The sequence below is a fragment of the Podarcis pityusensis genome (genome assembly GCF_964106645.2).
Source record: "Podarcis pityusensis genome assembly, chromosome: 13".
NCBI lineage: Eukaryota > Metazoa > Chordata > Lepidosauria > Squamata > Lacertidae > Podarcis > Podarcis pityusensis.
The window spans coordinates 15,665,879-15,679,266 of NC_138038.1; the positions used below are offsets into that span (position 1 = coordinate 15,665,879).

The 13,388-nt window shown below is 47.2% G+C and overlaps 2 protein-coding genes across 2 annotated transcripts in view; one reads left to right on the forward strand and one right to left on the reverse strand.

The window, feature by feature from the left end:
* DNAJC7 (DnaJ heat shock protein family (Hsp40) member C7) overlaps window positions 1–13,388 on the forward strand; it is a 46,423-nt gene that overhangs the window by 20,838 nt on the left and 12,197 nt on the right. The window contains exons 6-8 of the mRNA XM_080976844.1: window positions 14–132; window positions 2,070–2,223; window positions 7,013–7,177. Of these exons, the coding sequence (XP_080832970.1) occupies window positions 14–132; window positions 2,070–2,223; window positions 7,013–7,177 (438 nt within the window). The remainder of the gene's footprint in view (window positions 1–13; window positions 133–2,069; window positions 2,224–7,012; window positions 7,178–13,388) is intronic.
* Window positions 2,788–3,482, reverse strand: LOC308461811 (histone H2B-like; the record flags this gene model as incomplete). Its single annotated transcript, XM_080978976.1, has 1 exon — window positions 2,788–3,482. A coding segment is annotated over one exon (444 nt), but the record flags the coding sequence as incomplete, so codon positions are not given.

Sequence of the window (13,388 nt, forward strand, 5' to 3'; positions counted from 1 at the left end):
CCCCCCCCTCCAGGTTGTCTTCTGCATGGATCGTGCTCTGGAGTTTGCCCCCGCTTGCCACCGGTTCAAAATCCTCAAAGCGGAATGCTTAGCATTGCTGGGTCGCTACCCTGAAGCACAGTCTGTGGCCAGGTGGGAACTGCAACCGCTAGAAACAGGCTTGGTGGGGAAATTCCCTGTGCTGTGTAGGGATGGGGGAGGAATTTGTCAACCTCAGGTTCCAAAGTGGAGTTCCTTGATCCGATCTGGGCAGAGCAGAACCTGGGCTGGATCATGGATCCACTTCAGAATCCACATTCCCATGGATTCCTTTGAAAAGGAGAAGTTCAAACACAGATAAACCAGCTGCCCACTGCCTGAGGCAAGCTAGCATGTGGGGTTCCTTGCTGTCACACACTCTCCATGCAATGAAAGTAAGCTCTCCCTGGGAACAATGGGACTTGGTGTTTTCTTGCTCTCGTGGCGAAATGCAAGGAGATTGCTGGGGGCAGCCATGTTTTTCCCCTGAGAGTGATGGAACATCATCAAGTCCCATTGCTCCTTCGGGGACTTTCTGCCACTTGTATTAAAAGCTCACGACAGCAACGAGCCCTGCATGCTAGCTGGTCCAAGCTGTGAACAGTTGGACGACTGGGTTTTGAACTTTTAAAAAAGGCAATAAAAAGCTTTTACAAGAACACAGGCAACACGGCAGCCCTCGGACCGCTTTCGGAGTACTTTTTTAACCAGAGTTTCTGCATGGATTTTAAAGTATTTTTCCTTTTTTTAAAAAAAAAACCTGCACAGAAATTGGATTTAGTCCCATCTCCATGCAGAACAGACGGACCAGACTTTAATTGGTCTGTTTATCCCTAATACTGTGTAGCCTGATTTGATTATCAGCTGGGTAAGTGAGCAGGTTTCGCTGGTGCTTTTCCTCCTATAATGTTCCTGCTGCTTGTGTAAGTGGTTCTGTTCTCAGGAACTCGCAAAATTTGGCTTCCCACGGTTGAGGGATTTTCTTCCTTTTTGTTGCAAATCAGAGTTACCGTGCCGATATCTTTTTATTTGGTGGTGCTGGAGCCTCTGGCGATGATGAACTAAATTTCCCTAATTCCAGAGGGGATGGGGCAGACAGAAGAATCTCTGGATAGTTGGGATTTGGTTGATGGAGTGGTCCAGAGGAATGAGGGGAAGGAAGGACCACTAGCAGGAGCCTCGGAGGAGGAGAAAAACTCAGATTGGCCTGAAGGTGTTGGTGTGAGGTGCTGCATATTGATGTGAAATAGCCGGCCACATCCTTGTCTCACAGGAGTGTTGGTTCCTCCGTCGAGGGGTAGGGACGTGACCTGGGTGGATTTGATTTAAATATTTTTTTTTACAGAAAGACTCATTCTTGCTGGTATAATCTTAATATTTACAACCAGAGGAAGGTTTCATTTTTGGAATAAAAAAAAAATCAAAGTAGTATTTACAGTTATATCAAAAATTACTGATCTGGTTATACTATTAGAAATAACATAGACAGATAATTAGGAAATTGTGAGGTTTAATAAGTTAACTGTTTATATTTGGACAACTTCTCTGCTGTACTTTATTGGAAGGAGAAAAATAATCATTTCCTTAATAACAATTTAAACTAACTAAAGCAATAACATTATAGCATATGTATCCATGTTTGTTAACGGATGTGGTTAAACGATTTAAAAAACTCACATATACCTAAGACTGAGTTTTAGCACACATGAAAAACTTAAAACAAATCCTTATTTTCTGATGAATAGCCTTTGGACTATAATGTAACTTAAAAAGGAAACTACATTTAGTTTAGTGCTCTGGTCCATGGGGTCACGAAGAGTCGGACACGACTAAATGACTAAACAACAACAATCTTTAGAAAGATTTTTCCTCCAAAAGCATTTTATTTTAAAAAATCTCATTTAAATAATAAAAAAATCCAATTCAAATAAAAAAAACCCAATTTATTATTATTATTATTATTAATCATTGATTTTTATCCACCCTGGATGTGACCAGCTGTCCTTTGGTGACCAACAGTTCTGTGACTCTCCCTTTGTTTCTGTGCTTAGCGACATCTTGCGAATAGACTCCACAAACGCTGATGCCCTGTACGTCCGAGGTCTGTGCCTTTACTACGAAGACTGCATTGAGAAGGCTGTGCAGTTCTTCATCCAGGCACTCAAAATGGCTCCCGACCACGACAAGGCCTGCCTCGCCTGCCGCGTAAGTATGAAAGGAAGCAGCCAGGTGGGCGTTTGCTTTTGACAGGCCTGCGGGCGATGGAGGGGGCGGGATGGCCTTCACCTGTGCTTAGAGGGAACAGTGGCAAGCATCACTTGGCAGGTGGCATTCAGGAACAAGGGCAAACGTTGCACTGCTTGTTCCTTTCTAGAGAGGAAGTCGGAAGATACCTTTCATCCCTCCCCTTTTTTTCTTTTTCTTTTTTTCTCGCCATACCTTTTATTTTAGGCATGCACACTTACTGTTTCACTGATAACATTAAGCCTGACTAAAATAGGCCCACTGAAATAAAAGAATCCAACTAATACAGACCTATTATGAACTGATCTTTGACCGTAATAATAAATACTGTATTTTTTGCTCTATAAGACTCACTTTTTCCCTCCTAAAAAGTAAGGGGAAATATGTGTGCGTCTTATGGAGTGAATGCAGACTGCGCATCTATCACAGAAGCCAGAACAGCAAGAGGAATTGCTGCTTTCACTGCGCAGCAATCCCTCTTGCTGTTCTGGCTTCTGAGATTCAGAATATTTTTTTCTTGTTTTCCTCCTCCAAAAACTAGGTGCGACTTGTGGTCTGGTGCGTCTTATAGAGTGAAAAATACGGTTATTGCTATTATTACAAACCTGTTAACTGGTCGACCCATATTTAAGGGTAACGTTAAATAGAATCCATCTCTTCCTGTCCCCTCATTTCTTGGTATTATTCCTCACTGAAACCCGACAGCAGGACACCAAAGGACCCCCCCTCCCGGGGGGGGAATAGTTGGGAGTTAACACAAGGCGGAACAGCGCTTTTCAAATGAGAAAGTGGGTGGCTCTTAAAAAAGCCTTTGGGTTTCTGTAGAACTTTCCCAGGCAACCGAAAAAAGGGAGCCCAGCACACTTGGAGCTGGTGTACTTGGTGACAGCCTTGGTGCCCTCCGAGACGGCGTGCTTGGTGAGCTCTCCGGGCAGCAGGAGTCGCACGGCGGTCTGGATCTTCCGGGAGGTGATGGCGGAGCGCTTGTTGTAGTGCACCAGGCGGGAAGCCTCGGCTGCGATGCGCTCGAAGATGTCGTTGACGAAGGAGTTCATTATGCTCATGGCCTTGGACGAGATGCCCGTGTCTGGATGGACCTGCTTGAGCACCTTGTAGACGTAGATGGAGTAGCTCTCCTTGCGGCGCTTCTTGCACTTCTTGCGCTTCTTTTTTCTTTTAAAAAAAATTTTAATTTTTATTAACAAACCAATAAAATCACATTAGTTCCAAATGACAAAGCCAAATTTTAAATTTTGTTGGGGGTACCCATGCTTCGAGCTCAGAAAGGGATCCAATCATTTCTTGTTGCTGCTGCTTTGATGTTCACAGTTCTGTCCATTTGATGTTCACAGTTCTGTCCATTCCTCTCTTTGTTGTTTTCCTTTATAAATCATCTCTTCTTGTTATTATCGTAAATTTTTTCTTTTCTTTATCACCTCTGAAAGTCTCCACAAGCGAGTTGAAACAAACATGTTATAGTCCTGTGTGGATTTTCACATCAATCCAAAAATCATATTCAGACAGCAGACGTAATTTCAACACTTCCAAAGAAAACAGTCTTAACGTCTGCTCCTTAGCTTTCACAGACTTGTCGCTCCCATATCGATCTTTTTAGGGGGTTCTGCCAAGTCGAACACAGAGTCAAGTATGATAACAAACCCATGGCTTCCTTCCCCTCTTGATCGTCAATCCTGCAACAAAGCCTGCCTGTCATGGCGATTCTCTTTTTAGAACTGCGTCATTCCAAAAGCCTTCCGTTCCTTTCCAGATCTTCCACAAAGCATAGTCTTTGGTTAATAATTCAATTCCACACAGTTCATAATAATCTCACTTGTTGTCAATTGTTGCAACGGTTCTTCTTGGGGGGGGGGATTGTTAGGTAATTACATAGAGGAAAAAAGAAAAGTCCCCCCCCCCCTTTCTAGTCGCCCTTCTTCTGCGTTTTGGTGATGGCCTTTTTGGAGCTCTTCTTGGCCACGGGACCGGACTTGGCCGGCTCAGGCACCTTCAGTCTTCTCACTCAACTACAGCCTCAAGCAAGAGTGGTTTAAGATACCTTTCTGAGGTATCCAAAGAAGGGTTTAAGATCACCAAGGCTGTGTGCATTTCACACCAAAACGTGCTGCTAGGCAACTTCAGTTCCGCACCAAGAAAGGTTGAATTCTGCAAGCTGTATAAATTATGCAGGCTGAGTAGACTCGCATATTTTTGCTCATGGTGCATAATTTATTCTGCACATTTTACTATCTTTCATAATTCTATGTTTGCAAATCCTGGAGTGTTGTCAGGGACACTGACTTCCATACCCTGAGAATCTTAATCGGATGCCTCTGGCTTTGTGAGTTTTCAGCAGGTATTTTCCATATGCTTTCAAGCACATATTCAAAACCAGGAAATGGTCAGAAGCTGAGTTTCTTGGCACCTATTATTACATTATGCCCTTTTGTTGTGCAAACATCTAGTCCTGGCCCTAGTATGGTAATGCTCGTGAACAAATACCTTGGGTAGCAAATGATGGATTTGGCTACTTAACTGATGATAAGAATGCAAATTCTGTGGGCACATGACGTCAGCAGGCAGTCCTATCCCAGCTATGAAGTAATTGCAAGTGGATCCAGAGTACAGAGTAAGTCAGTGTGTGTTTAATATACATTGTTTTTGTGCTGCTGGCATCATACTAAAAGGCCTGCAATGTTTTGCCAGTTAAACAGTGTAGATTAAAATCTTCAGATCAGTTTAAAAGGGTGCCTCACAGTCGTTGTGCAGTTGGGGAGCCTTGACTGTTGATAGCTCTCAATTACTATTTTTTTAAAAAAACACAATACAGTACAGACTGGGAGCTAAACAGATTATCGACACAAATTAGGGGATGCACAAATCTCAAGTGTATTGATACATTGCTGTTTCAGAACAGTCAAAATCAGTATTTTATCGTGTGTGTGAAATATAAAGTCCACATGGTACCTTCATTTATGCCACATGATTACCTTTCAAATGATGACATATTTATTATGCTGTTTGCTTGCCCCTGCTCTGTTTAACTTCTATATTAATTCGCTAGTGGTGCATATGGCAAATGCTGATTTCCATCCACCAAAACTGGCAGGACGAGCCTTGAATGTCCTACTGTATGCGGACGATGCCGCCCTATTAGCTACCTCCCCCATCGGATTAAGGAGGATGCTTCGAGCTCTTCATGAATATGAGACCCAACACGAGCTCCAATTAAATTATGCCAAGACCAAAATAATGGTCTTTGCGGCTCGACCGAAACCTAATTTATGGTCAATTAATGGTATTCCTTTAGAGCAGGTCAGTTGCTTCAAGTACCTGGGTCAGGTTGTAAGATCAAATAGGTCCTTCCTGGCGCACAGAGAATACATAGCCTCGAACGCATCCAAAGCAGCCCTGATGATTAGAACCCTGTACTCCAAGAAACAGGCACAAACTGTCAATGTTGCCTTACGTCTCTTTAAAATGAAAGTCCTCCCTCTTCTGCTGGTGGGCATTGCCTTGGGCTCACGTAGGGATTTTGAAAAATTGGAATCTATCCAAACCCAATTCCTCAGGGCCATACTCAGGATCCCCCCCTCTGTGGCAGGTGCGATTATGAGACTGGAAACCGGTTGTCAAGCCTTTAGGTATGTGGCCCTGAAAGCGAAGTTATGGCTATGGCTCAAGCTCTGTTTCAGACCGGTGGGTTTGGCCCCCTTGATTCTGAGGGATAACTTTAAATCTCCATGGGAAGGGGAGATAGTGGAGGAAGTGCAGAAGTGTGGGTTGTCCTCCCTTTATATAGAGTCCATGACGTATAGCCACGCAAAGGCGGTGATCGCGCAAAGATTAAGGGATATTGCCAGACAGGAGGACATAGCCCGTGTGAAACCTGGGTTGTTTCTGGGGGAGCAGTTGTATCGGGCTGCTCCAGCTCGCTACCTGGCGGATATCCACTACGTGGAATACCGCAGACTATTTACTGCGGCTAGGCTGAATGTTCTTGACTCGGCGGTCCTGAAGGGAAGATATGGAGGAGTCCCATATGACCAGAGATTATGCCACTGTGCATTGGGTGAGGTAGAATCCACAGAGCACATTTTATTGAGCTGTCCCTTCTACAACGATTTAAGACAGTATCTTATAACTCCATACTTACCCCAGCTCAGTTCCCGACAAAGAGGAAAGCAGACAGCATATCTGCTAAATAAGTCTTCTGGGAAAACAACCTTGTCAGTGGCTAAATTTCTTTTCCTGGCACTCAAGTGTCGGAAACGTATAATTGAATGCTTTGACGTGGGTTATCTGTGAGAGGTCTAGTATTGTGGCCCTACCTTACTTATGTACCTTATGTAACTTATGATGTTATAGTTTATAATTATTGTGTAATGTTTTAATTCTGACTATCGGTCGAATAAAGAAATTGATTGATTGATATTTATTATGATAGTAGTTTTTTTGTTGTTTTTATTGAAGCAAGTTGATATGTTGTTATATCATCCAACCCTAATGGCAACTATGGTTAGCACCAACCCTACCTTTTCCCAAACAGTATGAATCATTTTGCCCCTGCCGCCCTGGGCTTCTTTTATGTTTTCCCTGAAATTTCCAAGTCCAGGCCTAGTTCTCGCTCGCAAATTTATGCCAGTTAGTCAACCGCAGTTTCTTGAGTTAGGTGACAGGCCTGATGGTGACGGGTTTGGGTTTTTTTTGCTGCTCCAGTTCTTCAGTGCCTGATGAATGCCTTCTCTTCTAGAACGCCAAAGCGTTAAAAGCGAAGAAGGATGATGGCAACAAGGCCTTCAAGGAAGGGAACTACAAGCTCGCCTTCGACCTTTACACAGAGGCCCTTGCAATAGACCCAAACAACAGGAAAACAAATGCCAAACTCTTCTGTAACCGCGGGACGGTTAATGCAAAGGTAAGGAGACATAATAAACTTTGGTGGTGGTTCCTTTTTTTTATCAGATACAGTCGTACCTTGGTTCTCGAACACCTTGGTACTCGTATGTTTTGGCTTCCGAACGCCACAAACCTGGAAGTAAGCGTTCCAGTTTGCGAACATTTTTCAGAAGCCGAACGTCCAATGCAACTTCCACTTGACTGCAGGAAGCTCCTGCAACCAATCGGAAGCCACGCCTTGGTTTTCGAACTGTTTCGGGAGTCAAACCCTGACTCTCTTTTAACCTCTTTTCTATTTATTTTTCTTTATTTCTCTCTCTTTATTCCTTCTCTTTATGATTTTATTTTATTTAGATCAAAGTCTTAGTTGGGGGGGGAAAGGAAACGATACTTGATCTTAAATTTTGTGTTTTTCTCTATAAGCACTAATATATATATTTTCAAAAAAAGGGAAACTGAGGTCTAGGATTAAACAATCTAGTCAGTAGCTAACTTTGTTGGAAAGCAACTTGGGCAGGATAGAGAGAGTTGTGCAAAGCCTACCAACAAATGCTGTTCTCTCCACACCTCTTCTTTGCTACTGGGTGTCTGTGGTTTGTGTTAAATGCCCCCCCCCCCACACACACACACACCATCCTTCACTTCCTCCCAAGAGAGCCCAGGGCAGCAAACGCCAAAGTGGTGAAACAGTGCAACTGAAAGCATCTAATGCTTAGCCAACTTGGCAGGTGCTCAAAGTGTGCCCAATGACTATACAATTTGTTGCCGGATGATGGCTGTCCCATCACCATCCCTGCCCTATTAGAGGAAGCTGGGTTTGGCTCAGATATCGCCAGTTCCTGACTGCAAATGGGGCAGTTGGGGTTGCATTATGATGATGACTCTGCTGTTGAGACGAGGTGGGAGAGACTTTAGAAGTTTAAAGCAGCTGCACAACATGTTGATTTTGGTTTTTTTTTACCAACACACATCAAAAAAACAGACGATAAAAGAGTTAAACAAAACCAGGAAGAAGGTTATTGCACAAGAACCGAAGAGTGATGCTGTGAACCACTAGGGTTACCCTAGTGTGTGATGGGACGATGAGCTGCTTGTGTGTAAAATCCTAGTCCCTCAGAGTTTGGTCAAGTTTGCAAACCTCTGTCTGTAACGGAGCCCCTTAAACATGGCTCCGTCAGTCGCTGGCAGATTCCGACAGTGGTTGCTTTCGGAATCGCTTCCAACATAAAAGCTCCTTAACGGAAACACGTCTTCTGGACTCTCTGCGTGACAGTTTCCGGCGAGGAGTGGGTGTCCCTACAGGAGGTCCTGAAACCTCCCCACTGTTTTCGCTGGAAGTGTCTCTGAGCCATCCCTCCAGCTCCCTTTCCCTCAGCTCAGCTCCTCTCCCCCTACTGGTTCCCTCTTCAGCTGCTGAGTCTCTCCCAACCTGTGTGAGCCCTTTCACTTCCCTTCCTTCCGATGGCAGTTCCCTGACATCCACCTCCCCTCCAGGGCCCCCTTCATCCCCTCTCGCCCCCTCCTCTACGGGCGGTGAGGAGGCAAAACCCCGGAATGAACTTCCTTCATCTTCCGATGTCCCGAACACTTCTCTCCACCTGTTGCGGTTCCTGGTCTCGAAGTACTCCTCCTCCTCAGAGTCCATCTCCCCTTCCCCTTCCGATTCCGAGAATCCTTCCAACTCCTCCTCCTCATCGGTGGTCCCAAAGTATTCCCTCCGGAACCTCTCCACAGGCTGAGGTTTCCTTGGGAACCTTTGATGGAACGTTTCTATCAATACCTCGTCATTGATATCTTCTGCCATTACCCAAGTGTTTTCTGACTCCGGTTCTCCTTCCCACGCTACCAAATACTCCACCTGATCCCCCTTCCATCTGGCGTCGAGGATTTCTGCCACATGGCTGCTGCATTCCCTTTCTTCTATGACCGGTCCCCGAGTGGCCATCCCTTCTCGTCCCCCCTCATACGGTGACAGTAACGACCTGTGAAATACTGGGTGCAGTTTCATGTGGTTGGGTAACCGGAGCCTGAAAGCCACTGGGTTGACCTGTTGAATGACCTCAAAGGGACCCAATCTCCTGGGTCTTAATTTCTTACAACCTCCTTTGAACGGCAACCCTTGGGTTGACAGCCACACCCTATCTCCCACCCTTATGGTTTCACCTTCCCTTCGGTTCTTGTCTGCCTGCCTCTTGTATTCTTCCTTCGCCCTTTCTAAGTTGAGTTGGAGCTGACGATGGATTGCTTCCATTTCTTCTACAAAATGCTCGGCTGCCGGGACACCCCATCTCTCCCCTTCTCCCCCTGGGAAAGCCCTGGGATGACACCCATAATTAGCCAAGAAGGGGCTCATCCCTGTGGACACATTCTCGGCATTGTTGTAGGCAAATTCCGCCAGCGCCAACTTTTCTACCCAGTCATTCTCTCTGTCATTGACATAACACCTCAGGTATTGCTGGAGGACCCCGTTTGCTCTTTCCGCCTGCCCGTTGGTTTCAGGGTGCCGGGCAGTCGAAAAGTTGACCTCCACCTGCAGTAAGCTCATGAGCTTCCTCCAGAATCTGGAAGTAAATTGTTTTCCTCGGTCTGAGACCACCCTCAATGGCACCCCGTGCAACCTAAAAATGTGTTCTACAAATAACTTCGCTGTCTCTTCCGCCGTGACTGCATGCGAGCAGGCTACAAAGTGGCACATCTTTGTTAGTAGGTCTACCACCACCATGATGGCTGTTTTCCCCTTGGACTTCGGCAGATCAGTCATAAAATCTATCGACACTGCCTCCCAAGGTCGTTCTGGGGTTGGTAAGGGTTCTAATAGCCCCGCCGGTGCCCGCCTCTCCCCTTTGGCTCGCTGGCATTGCTCACACCCTCTTACATACTCCCGTACATCTTCCCTCACCTTAGGCCACCAAAATTCCCTGGTGACCAACCACATGGTTTTGTGTTGTCCAAAATGCCCCGCCGTGGGGCTGTCGTGCAACTGCTTGAGTACCCTCCCCCTTAAGTCTCCTTCAGGGATATACAGTGCCCCTTTGTAATACAAAGCTCCATTTCTTTCCTCGAAACCCCCTGGTTCCTCTCCCTCACCCCTAAGACCTCTGAGCTTATTCTGGGCGTATTCATCATTCTCTGTTTCCTCTACCAGTTCTCTTTGTCCCACCAATGCCGCCCCACACACCCAGCGGTCCTCTGGAATGACATGTCTCTCTTCGGGTGCTCCCTCCCCCTCCAAATATTCAGGTTTGCGTGAGAGAGCGTCCGCCCTAATGTTCTCTGGGCCTGGCACGTAACAAATCTCAAAGTTAAATTTGGAGAACTCCTGGGCCCATCTCACTTGCCGTTGGTTGAGCACTCGTGCCGTCCTCCAATACTCTAGGTTCTTGTGGTCAGTGCACACTTGCACCTTATGTTGTGCGCCAATTAGCAGGTGCCTCCATCTCCGGAACGCCTCATGAATGGCTAGTAGTTCTCGGTCATACACCGTGTAGTTCCTCTCGGATTTGTTCAGCTTTCGCGAAAAAAAGGCACACGGTCTCCACTCTGACTCCTCCTTCCCTGGCTGCAGAAGCACCGCCCCAATAGCTCTGTCTGATGCGTCAGTTTCCACTCTCATCGGTTTTTGTAAATCCACATGCAGGAGTTGTTGTTCCGAGGCGAAGGCCCTTTTTAGTTCCTCAAATGCTCGCTCCGCCTCCTCAGTCCAAACGAACTTCTTCTTACTGCTGAGACAGTCCGTAATGGGCGCCGTCAGGTGGGCAAAGTTTCGGATGAACTTACGATAGAAGTTCCCAAATCCTAGGAACCTCTGCACATCCTTCCTTGTTTTGGGTGTTTTCCATTCCAGCACCGCCTGGACCTTGCCGGGATCCATGGCCAATCCCTTGTCTGACAGGCGATACCCCAGGAATTCCACCTCCTTGGTATGAAACTGACACTTCTCCAGTTTCACCCACAGCTGGTTGGCTTGCAGCCTGCTCAACACTTCTCTGACGTCTCTCACATGCTGCTCCTCATTCTCAGAATACACCAACACGTCGTCTAAGAAGGCCACACAATTCTTGTAAAGCAAAGGCCCCAGGACATGGTTCATAAACGATTGAAAGCACGCGGAGCCTCCTTGTAGGCCGAAGGGCATAACTAAATATTCAAATGCCCCCAAAGGGGTGAACATGGTGGTTTTCCATTCATCCCCCTTCCTTATTCGTATCAGGTTGTACGCCCCCCTTAGGTCCAGTTTAGTAAAAATCTTTCCCTTCCTGACCCTTGTCAAAATGTCGTCAATCCTGGGCATAGGGAAAGCCACTGGTTCTGACACTGCATTTAAGGCCCTGAAGTCACACACAAGCCTCGGCTTGTTCGTGTTTTTTTTATCCACAAAAAACACTGGGCTGCCCCCCACCGCCCTGGACTCTCTGATGAACCCTCTCTTCAGGTTCTTGTCAATGAACTCTCTTAGCTCCTGCATCTCTCTGTCTGACATGGCGTACAGCTTGCCTACAGGGAGCTGTGCCCCAGGGAGTAAATTGATTTGACAGTCAAAGGGTCTATGCGGGGGTAGTTGGTCAGCTTCCCTTTCGCTGAAGACGTCGCGGAGATCTGCGTATTGTCGTGGTACCTTCACGTTCTCCGTTACTTCAGTCCCTGCTAGGGTGGCTTGGGCCCCTGCCAAACCCTTTCCCTCTTTGCAGTGTTCTAAGCAATGTGCTGAACCAAAAGAAACCACTCTCTGATGCCAGCCCACCAGCGGATCATGTAACGCTAGCCAGCTCATCCCCAATATAATGGGAGCTCCTCCCAAGGTGGCCACATTAAACGCTATCAGTTCGGTGTGCCTTGCCACCTTCATTATCATTGGGACGGTCTGCAAGCTGACTTCTCCTCCCAACAGCTCCCTGCCATCGATCGTGGTCACCTGCAGGGGGTTGCTTAAAGGGATCGTCTGTATCTGGTGTTCAGCTGCAAACTCTTTGCTCATGAAATTGCAGGAGCTGCCTGAGTCCAACAGCGCCTTTATCTTTAGAGGGTGTCCGTTTGGCAGCTCTAGCGCCACTTCTATCACTAGGGCGGGTTTAGGAGGTTCTGGCGTGGGCACTTTCACTGCTCTTTGGCCTGGCTGCTGTGCCCCGACGGTGGCAGCCAGGCGTTGGCTTTTACTTGCTTCGGTATTTCTTCCTCTCTTCCCTCCACAGCTCCTACCATCCCTTGCCATTCCTTCCTCTGGGGGCAGACTCTGGCAAAGTGACCTGGCTGTTGGCAGAGATAGCATTTCCGGGCGCCTTTTCCCTCCTTCTTTCCCCCCTCACTGGGCTTTGAAACTGCGCGCGCGCGCGCTGTTCCGATTTCCATCGGCTCTGCCGGCGGGAAAGTTGGCTCTGGAATGTCTGGAATGCGGAACTCCTTCCAACGTTCCCCCTTCCCTTCCCGCCTCTCCAATGCTCTCGCCTCCTGGCGCGCTCCTATGGTCAGCGCTGATTTGGTCAGCTGGTCCATAGACTCCGCCCTGGGCGCCCGGGAAAGTTCGTCTTTCACAGCCGAAGAAAGCCTTTCTTCAAAGAGCATTTGAATGGGTTCCGCCGATAGATCCCACCCCAATTTATGGATCAACATGGTGAACTCAGTCCAGTACTCACGGACAGATCGGCTCCCCTGTTTGCAAGCCATTAACTGTCTGCGGACCACTCCCTGTTCAATATCGCTGGAAAACATCAGATCCATGGCGCGAAAGAACTTCATCGTGTCCTTTAGGACGTCACTATTCGCTGCCATCAGGGGTCTAACCCAGTCTCTCGCCCCCTTTTCAAGATGCCCAATCACGAAAGCCACTCGTGATTCCTCGTCAGGGAATTCATCAAACTGCAGATTGAGGGCATATTGCATCTCTGTCCGAAAGCCATGATAGTCTTTGGGCTCCCCCCCAAACTTCTGCACCAATCCTGGTACCTTTCTGACGAGCTGGGTGTCTTTCCCCTTTTTGTCTGCATCCTGAGCCCTCCTCTCCTCAAGCCTCGCCGTCTGCAGCGCTAGCTGGACCTCCAACACCCGGTACCTTTCTTCCAGGCTTGGACCCGCTCCAGCTCCTGCTTCTCCGGTTCCGGCTGGGTTGCTCATGATGCCTTCTCCTGCACAAGCTGCTCACGAAGACTGTCGGAATGCTGTGATGGGACGATGAGCTGCTTGTGTGTAAAATCCTAGTCCCTCAGAGTTTGGTCAAGTTTGCAAACCTCTGTCTG